General features: G+C 40.5%; 1 protein-coding gene across 1 annotated transcript; it reads left to right on the forward strand.

Annotated features, from left to right (window-relative positions):
• The first annotated feature begins 7,114 nt into the window (after positions 1-7,114).
• Positions 7,115-8,152, forward strand: LOC121992798 (disease resistance protein RGA2-like). Its single transcript, XM_042547377.1, has 4 exons — positions 7,115-7,318; positions 7,424-7,788; positions 7,876-7,989; positions 8,083-8,152. Exons 1-4 carry the CDS (start codon positions 7,115-7,117, stop codon positions 8,150-8,152), a joined length of 753 nt encoding a protein of 250 aa, XP_042403311.1.
• Positions 8,153-8,632: the final 480 nt, after the last annotated feature.

The raw sequence follows: 8,632 nt of genomic DNA on the forward strand, positions 1-8,632 counted from the left end.
CAATGTTCTTCCTTGAACATTCCTTGACATTCTTCCCCTAGCTTAGGTTAACCCGATAACCTAACTTGGGTTCTCCAATAATTCTCCAATGAACACTCTCCCCTTTTTGACACACATCAAAAAGAAAAAGGAGAGTATCAAGATCAAGAGTTTCTTCCTAATGAAAGTCTCATACCTTTCATTGAAACTCTTAATTTCCCCCTTGATACTAAACTCAACAATCAACTTAGTGATAATCCCATATCACTAATCCTCAAAAGTCTTAAGGAGTAAAAACTCCCCCTAAAAGTCAACTCCCCCTTGACAATTAGGTAAAACTCTTCCTAAAGGTCAACTCCCCCTTGACCATTGCACCAACAATGTCTTGGAGAGTTTCAAACCTTTAGAAATCCACAAAACCCAACTTCCAGCTGAAATTTCAGACCAACAGCTGAAAATCAGAAACTGGCACGCACCGATCGGGATCCCATGGATCGGTCACCAGACCGATCCACATTCACTGGGATCGGACTGCCTCACTGCCTCTTACTGGATCGGTCTCCGGACCGATCCACACCTCCCTGGATCGGTCCAGTGACCGATCCACTCCTTTCTGGATCGGTCCAGTGACCGATCCAAGCTCCCTTATCAGAATTCCTGAATTTCCTTTACCCGAAATTTAGAAACCCATAAATAATTCCAGAAAATTTCAAAAATTATGAAACTTTGAGGATACACTCCTCATAACATATACAATCATGGAAAAATAGTTTTCTATGAAAATAACTTCCATTTTTCAATCTTGATACAAAGTTCAAAAACTTTGAAATAGTTCAAGTTTTAACTCAACTTTGTATCACAATGTTCAATGATGAATGCAATCACTAAGATGGCTTCATCAAGGTTTTCCAAATCAATTTCAAAATGATTTTAAACCTTTTAATTTAGGACCACAATCTTAGGGCTAAATGTACATGACTTGTACACAAGCTTTCCCTATGATCCCCAATTTCTTGAATTAGGCTCATCTAGGTACAAGAACTATGCACCTTGATCCTAACTCATGATCCTAATATCTCACACACATCTAAGGTGTATCAAACCACATTCAAGTCAATTTGATGTGAGATATGGGTTAAGGTCAACTTAGGCTAAGTTCTCATGCATTTTCTAAACTACACTTTGATCTCAATATCAAAATGTGTTTTATCCTTAAATCAATTTCATTGATTATTAATGCAAGAGATGATGACATGGCATAAATGATATCATAAGTAAAAACATGTGCCAATGTCATGATGTCATGGCATAAAGCTTGAAAACTTAAATAAAGCATGACATATAATAACCTAAGCATTATCATGACATTTCAAATGATCATAAATTAAATATGGTGTCATGACATGGCATATGGCAAACAACCATGGTAAGTTAACACAAATAAAATACCTAGATTACCTATCTAAGTATCCTTAATCACTTAGCTAACTTAAATTCTAATCCTAGATTGCCCAAAGTGCTCCAAGAAAATGTCAAAACCCAAGTTGGCATTTCTTGATCTCTTGTTTGATTTATACCATTTAAAATTCTACAAGAGTAGCACTTCTAAGTTAAGGCCCGGATTGCCTTGATTACCTAAGAGAATATCAAAATCCCAATTTGATATTTCTCTAGGTTTTTCAAAATTGTGTCAATTTAAAGTAAGATTAATATATTCTCACTTTGGCACAACTTACTCTTCCAAGGAGTGAATGACAAAGATTATTCCATTTCATTTTCAAAGGTTCCCAAACACCTTGAAAATGCTCCTTGAGTGTCAATTTCCTCAAAGTTGGGTTAACTACCCTTCTTATTGGAGTTGACACTCTCTAACCCATCTATGGGGTAGAGAAGATGCTCCTAGGAACCCAATACCTATTATAGCTCATTGGGTTCACTAAATATTCACTAGGGATAACTTCCCTAGCAACCCTCCTAATGACCCTCTTAGGCTTTAAAGCCTTGGTCATTTGGGTCTCATCAAGGTCAACTATAGGGGTGACTTCCCTTGTGACCTTGGTAGTGGTCTTCCTAGCCCTAGGTTTTGTTCCATAATCGAATGGAATATTATGATAGGTGGGCTTGACCAATTGGGACTTAGGTTTGTGACCCAAACCTTTCTTGTCCTTGGACTTGGGTTTTTGACCCCTAGACCCTAGAGTCAAATCCTTAAGAGCCTTTTCTAGAGAGTCAAGTCTTGACCTTAAGGCTTGATTTTCTTTCTCTAATACCTTAAGTTTTGATTTGTCATTCTTTCTTGAGGTGTTCCTAGGCATGTGTCTAGTTGATTTAGGGTTTCTACCTAGGTTTTCCTTAACCTTAGAAGTGTTAATCCTAGGGTTAGCATTCCTAGTAGTATCCCTATCTAGGTTGACATGTTTAGCACCTAAGCACATGTATTGATTTCTAGTGTTAACATGCTTATCATTATTGACTAATGCAATAAAATTACTAGCATGTATCCTACTAGAATTGCACGAATGAGCCTTAAAAGATACCTTAGGGTTTGCCTTAGCTCCCCCTATCGATGTGCGTCTCTTGCCCTTATGAGGTTGCCTCCCCTTCGGACAATGGCTCCTATAGTGTCCCCTTTGCTTGCATTGGAAGCACACGATGTGCTCCTTGCCCTTGCGTTTCGGGACTCCGGCTTCCTTGACCTTTGGCGCCGGTGGAGTCTTTCTTACCCTCTTTGGACATTTACTCTTGTAATGTCCACGTTCCCTACACTCAAAGCACATAATATGTAATTTAATTGAACTTAAATTGCTTGAGTTACCTAGGGTTGAGGGTGGATGCGAGCTCTCTTCTTCATCCCTCCCGGAGGTAGAAGCTTCTTCTTCTTGCTCCGAACTTGAAGAAGAACTCTCCTCCTCTTCTTCCTTGGATGTTGAGTAGCCCTCAACTCCCAATTCGCTTCTTCCATGATGTGAGCTACTTGGCTCACTAGGCTCCTCTTCATGGCTTGAAGTGGAGCTCTCCTCATGGAGTTTGGCCAAGTTGTTCCACAACTCCTTGGCATTGTTGTACCTATCTATCTTGCACAAAACATTATTAGGTAAAGCAAATTCAATAATTTTTGTTACCTCGTCATTGATTTCGGATTGTCGGATTTGCTCTTTCGTCCACTCCTTCTTCTTGATAGGTTTTCCTTCCTCATCCATCGGAGGGGAAAACCCTTCTTGTACACAAAACCAATTTAACATATTAGTTCTAAGAAAATACATCATCCTTACCTTCCAATATGTGAAGTTGTCGTGAGACTCGTAGAAGGGTTGAATGGTGATGTCTTCTCCATAGAGATCCATCTCTAGCTTTGCTCCCACGGGTGTTGATCCGATGAAGAGCAACCTCGCTCTGATACCACTTGTTAGGATCCTTCGTACGGCTAGAGAGGGGGGTGTGAATAGCCGACCCCAATCTTTCTCGTTTCTTCCTACGATTAGGTTAGCGCAGCGGAAATACAAAGTAGAAAGAAAACAGGAGAAGAAAGACAAACCATATAACGAGGTTCGGAGATGAACTCCTACTCCTCGGCGTGTCCGTAAGGTGGACGAAGCCTACCAATCCGTCGGTGGATGAGTCCCCGGAAACCCGGCTAATAGATACTCCTTGTGGGTGGAGAAACCTCACCACAATCTTTGCAACAGCAATAGGAGTACAAATAGGAACAAGAAAACAAGAACAGAAATGTAAACAACACTTGCTTGCCTTCTTGAAGTCAGCAGGAACCCTGGTGAAGCAGCAGCTTCTCGGATCCAAGCCTAGCTAGAAAACCAGCAACAGGAAGAAGCTCACGCGAAGCTTTAGCACCCAACGAGCTCAACAAAGCTCAGCAGGAAGAAGAAGCAGAAGCTTCAGGCAGAAGAGTACTTCCAGAAGGAAGAAGAAGAAGCCCTGTAGAATCCCTCAGCCCCTTTATACCTGCGAAGAAGAAACAGCGAAGAAACTAGCCGTTGCGTCGCAACGGCTAGAACTCTGATCGGTCTGCAGACCGATCAGGGAAGAGGTGGATCGTCTCTGATCGGTCCGTGGATCAGGGAGATGGATCGGTTCACGGACCGATCCCTTCCTTTCCCTTCTCGCGATGCTGCGTCTCGATCGGTCCACGCCGATTAGGACACTGATCGATGCGTGGACCGATCGGCTTCTTTCGCCTCTGTTGCTTCGATCGGTCACGGACCGATCGATCAAGAAAACTTCGATATCGATCGGTCACCGATCGATCGATAACCATCGATAGCATCTTGATCGATCACCGATCGGTCACCGACCGATCGGATGAGCCATGTATCATTGGATCGATCTGCAGTCCGATCCAAACTTCTCGACCCTAAACCTAAGGCTTCCACACCAACATCCGGTCAACCTTGACTGTTGGTACATCATGCCTAGCATCCGGTCACTCCCTTGACTGCTAGCACTCCCCGCTAAGTGTCCGGTCAATCCCTTTGACCCACTTAGACTTTTCCACACCGGATGTCCGATCATCCCGATCCATCTGGATTTTCCTCTTCGTGCCAAGTATCCGATCACTCCCTTGACCTACTTGGACTTTCCAACACCAGTCCGATCATCCCTGATTCATCTGGATTTTCCTTGCCGCTTCACTCACCAGACTTTCCACCCGGCTTCACTCAGGATTTCCCACCGCCTAACATCCCAGTTAGGACTTTCTCACCTGGCTTCACTCACGGGACTTTCCAACCGCCTAACATCCCAGTTAGGGCTTTCCCATTGCCTAACATCCCAGTTAGGACTTTTCCTCGTGCCAAGCTCCCTCGGACTTCTCGTGCCAAGTCTCCATACTTGGACTTTTCCGTCAAGTCTCCATACTTGGACTTTTCGTGAAGCTCTTTTTCCGTTGCCAAGTCTCCACACTTGGACTTTTCAGGTCAACCAGGTCAACCTTGACCTAAGGTTGCACCTACAATCTCCCAAACATCTATTCTTGTCCCATATCAAGAATACAACTCTTCCACGAGTGTCAAACATCAACATGCAACTCAACTAGGTCAACCTTGACCTAAGGTTGCACCGACAATCTTCCCAAGTCAAACATCAAAATACAACTCGAGTCAAGTTACCTCGAGTTGGGTCAACCAGGTCAACCTTGACCTAAGGTTGCACCAACAGTTAACTCTCGCCTTTGTGCGACTTCTCACTCCCACTTTCCCGTATCAATTGCACATATGATTGTCTCTTTTGATTGAAGTGACTGACTACTAAGGACATCTCTAATAGTTAAATCTCTCAATAAGATTTTTTGTAATCCCCAATATATCACATCAATACTACATCAAAATTTACTATTCTCTCCAAATTAAAAAAAAAAACCTTCATACAACTTTTTGTATGCTCTAGGTTATAAATTATATATCTTTATTTATTATTTTTTATTTAATATCTCTATATAATTTTCATTTAATATTTTAATTAATTATGATCTTTAATTTAATTTATGTATACTTTTTAATTAAGAAATTAATTAATTATGAATTTTAATTTAATTAATTTTATAACTTTTGTTTAATGGTTAATTAACTTATGCTTTTTAATTTAATATAGTCATTTATATATTTCTTTTAAGAATATATTTATTTTCAAAAGAAAAAAAATATAACTTTAATTATTACTAACAATTTATGAAACAAAATATCATAATTAAATGTTTCATAAAATAATTCAATTTTAATAGTTTTGAAAGGGTCAAACATATAATATTGAGAAAAATAAGTTTAATTTTTAACTAAAAATCTTAAACATCATCTTTACCATCATTCAAATTTTTTTTTTATTAAGATTTTTTAAGTTTATAAACCTGACAAATTTAACCTTGGAGATAGGGGTGTCAATTCGAGTGGGTCGGATCGGGTTGGGTCGGGTTGAATTTTTTTTTTTTTAACCCAACCCGAACCCGACCCGAACCCGAATTCAACCCAAAACACCTCAACCCGAACCCGAACCCGACCAACCCGATCAACCCGAACCCGACCCATATAATCCGAAAATCTGATTCAAAACGATTTTTTTGGACTATTTTCCCTATAATTCTTTAATTTTATCTCAATACTCCATCATTATCATACAAACATGATATTAATATACATTAAAACATCTAAATTTTTAAAATAAAATTTGATTTAACCCCCAAAAAATCCACAAAACCCTATATTTAAACCAACCCGGGTCAACCCGAACCCGACCCGACCCAACTCAAAATTTTTTTGCTCTTCAACCCTCCAACCGAAACCTGACCCGAACCCGAAAATATTTAACCCGAATCTGATTTTGTTTGGATCGATTTAAGTTGGATCATCAGGTCGGGTTCATTTTTGACACTCCTATTTGGAGATGCTTTGATTTTCTCTGTGTAGTTTTCAGTTTCTTCTTAATCATGGAAATTGGGATGCGACAGGTTTTTGATCGAATTTACACAATAAAAACTATATAGTCCATGGGTTTTCGATCGATTCGAGTCAATCCGCCACGACTCGTCATCCCCACCGTTATTCAGTTAGATTCCGTTTATGCGGCCAAGATTCGATACACAACAACAGATTGAATGCTTCATAAGGATCCTCAAGAGGCTGCCCTCTTCTTCTTTTTCTTTTTCTTCCGTTCCAAACTTCCAATCATTCACAATTTCCAGCAATCGTGGTGGATGGAAGCTTACTATTACTACTGCTACTACTATCCGCTCCGGTCATCTCCATGTCCGTCCCTTCTTCTTTGTCCGCCCATTCTTCGTTCGATCTCTCTTCTGGTTCAGAAAGGCGCTTCGATCAAAGGCGATTCGATCTCTCTTTTCGTTGAGAAACCACAGCGTCAAATCGAGGTTTTTCTTCCTTCCCCGCCTTATCCCATCAGTCCCAGGTAATCCTCTGTTTCTTTTTCTTTCCAGATCGTTCGATCTCTACGCATTATCTCATCAGAAACCCTAGCGTCACATATCTGTTTCTTTTTCTTTCAAGATCGTTCGATCTCTCCGCATTATCCCATCAGAAACCCTAGCGTCAAATCTCGATGCGACCGAAAGGTTTAGGGAAAACTTGTCAGCTTTGTTTCCCAAGAAAGAAGTATCAATCAGCTAGCAATCATGATTGGCCGGTTCGCGCTGGCATCCTCGGAAAAGGTCGCGGACAGCTTGTTGGGTGCCTTGGTCGGGAAGGCCGTCGAGGTAGCTGTGCAACAGTTCTGTGAGCAGCGTGGAGTTGAAGATGACCGCAAGCAGCTGCAGGATTCTCTCGATCACGCCAGGTTGATCTTAGGCACCATCGAAAACGTGTGGATCAAAGATGAGGTCCAGCAGCGGATATTGAAGGATTAGCTGATACTCTTCAAGGATGCCACTTATGATGCTGACAACTTATTTGATGAATTCCGATATAGAATTCTTACACAGCAGATCGAGCAGCAAGGATATGAGGCTGGTAATTTGGCAGACGCAGAAGATGATAGAGGTAGTATACAATTGCTGTCCTTGGCGAGCCCGCACATGGGTGGTGACGTGGATGCCATTCATCTGGAAGGTCTGGATGAGGAAAGCTTATGGAAATTTTTCAAGGAATGTGCATTTGGTTCTTCAAATAGTGAAGTTCATCATCCTCATTTAGAAGCCATGGCGAAGAAGATGATGTGCATGTTAAAGGGATCACCACTTGCAGCAAAGATTCTAGGAGGATTGTTGAGCATGAAGTTGGATGAGCAACACTGGAAAAGCATTTTAGATAGTGAACTATGGCAGCTTCCCCAAGAAGAAAATGGGATTATGTCAGAGCTACAACTGAGCTATCAATATCTTCCTCCTCATCTTAAGCAATGCTTTGAATTTTGCTCCTTATTTCCTAAAAATTATAGATTTTCAGAATCTGAGTTGATCGGTCTTTGGATGGCAGAAGGATTCATAGAGCCTCAAGAAAGTATCAGAATGGAGGAGCTAGCAAGCAACTACTTTCATGAGTTAGTTAACAGGTCATTCTTTCAAAAGTCAAAAGATAGAGATTTTATAATGCATAATCTCATATATGATCTTGCAGAACTCTCATCTGTGGGTGAGTTTTACAGGATTGAAAAGGACAAGTCTTGTGAAATTCCTACTACAATTCATCATCTTTCGATGCACGAAGAAGGATGAGGAGGTATGCAGACAAGACATTCAACAAAATTTTCTTGTTACAATAAATTACGAACGCTGATCTTGTCAAGAAGGTATACTAGCAACAGTTTGCTTGTTGACAAGATCAGCGTTCGTAATTTATTGTAACAAGAAAATTCTATTGAATGTCTTGTCTGCATACCTCCTCCTTCTTCGTGCATCGAAAGATGATGAATTGTAGTAGGAATTTCACAGGACTTGCCCTTTTCAATCCTGTAAAACTCGCCCACAGACGAGAGTTCTGCAAGATCATGTATGAGGTCATGCATTATAAAATCTCTATCCTTTGACTTTTGAAAGAATCTTGTTATAATAAATTATGAACGCTGATCTTGTCAAGAATGTACACTAGCAACAGTTTGCTTGTTGATTGCGGCATTTTGGAAAAATTAAAAAAAAATCTTATTTTTGTCATGAGTTTTTGTGCTTTGGAAGAGCTACCTGATGTTATTGGCAAGT

This window comes from Zingiber officinale, chromosome 1B, assembly GCF_018446385.1.
Source record: "Zingiber officinale cultivar Zhangliang chromosome 1B, Zo_v1.1, whole genome shotgun sequence".
NCBI lineage: Eukaryota > Viridiplantae > Streptophyta > Magnoliopsida > Zingiberales > Zingiberaceae > Zingiber > Zingiber officinale.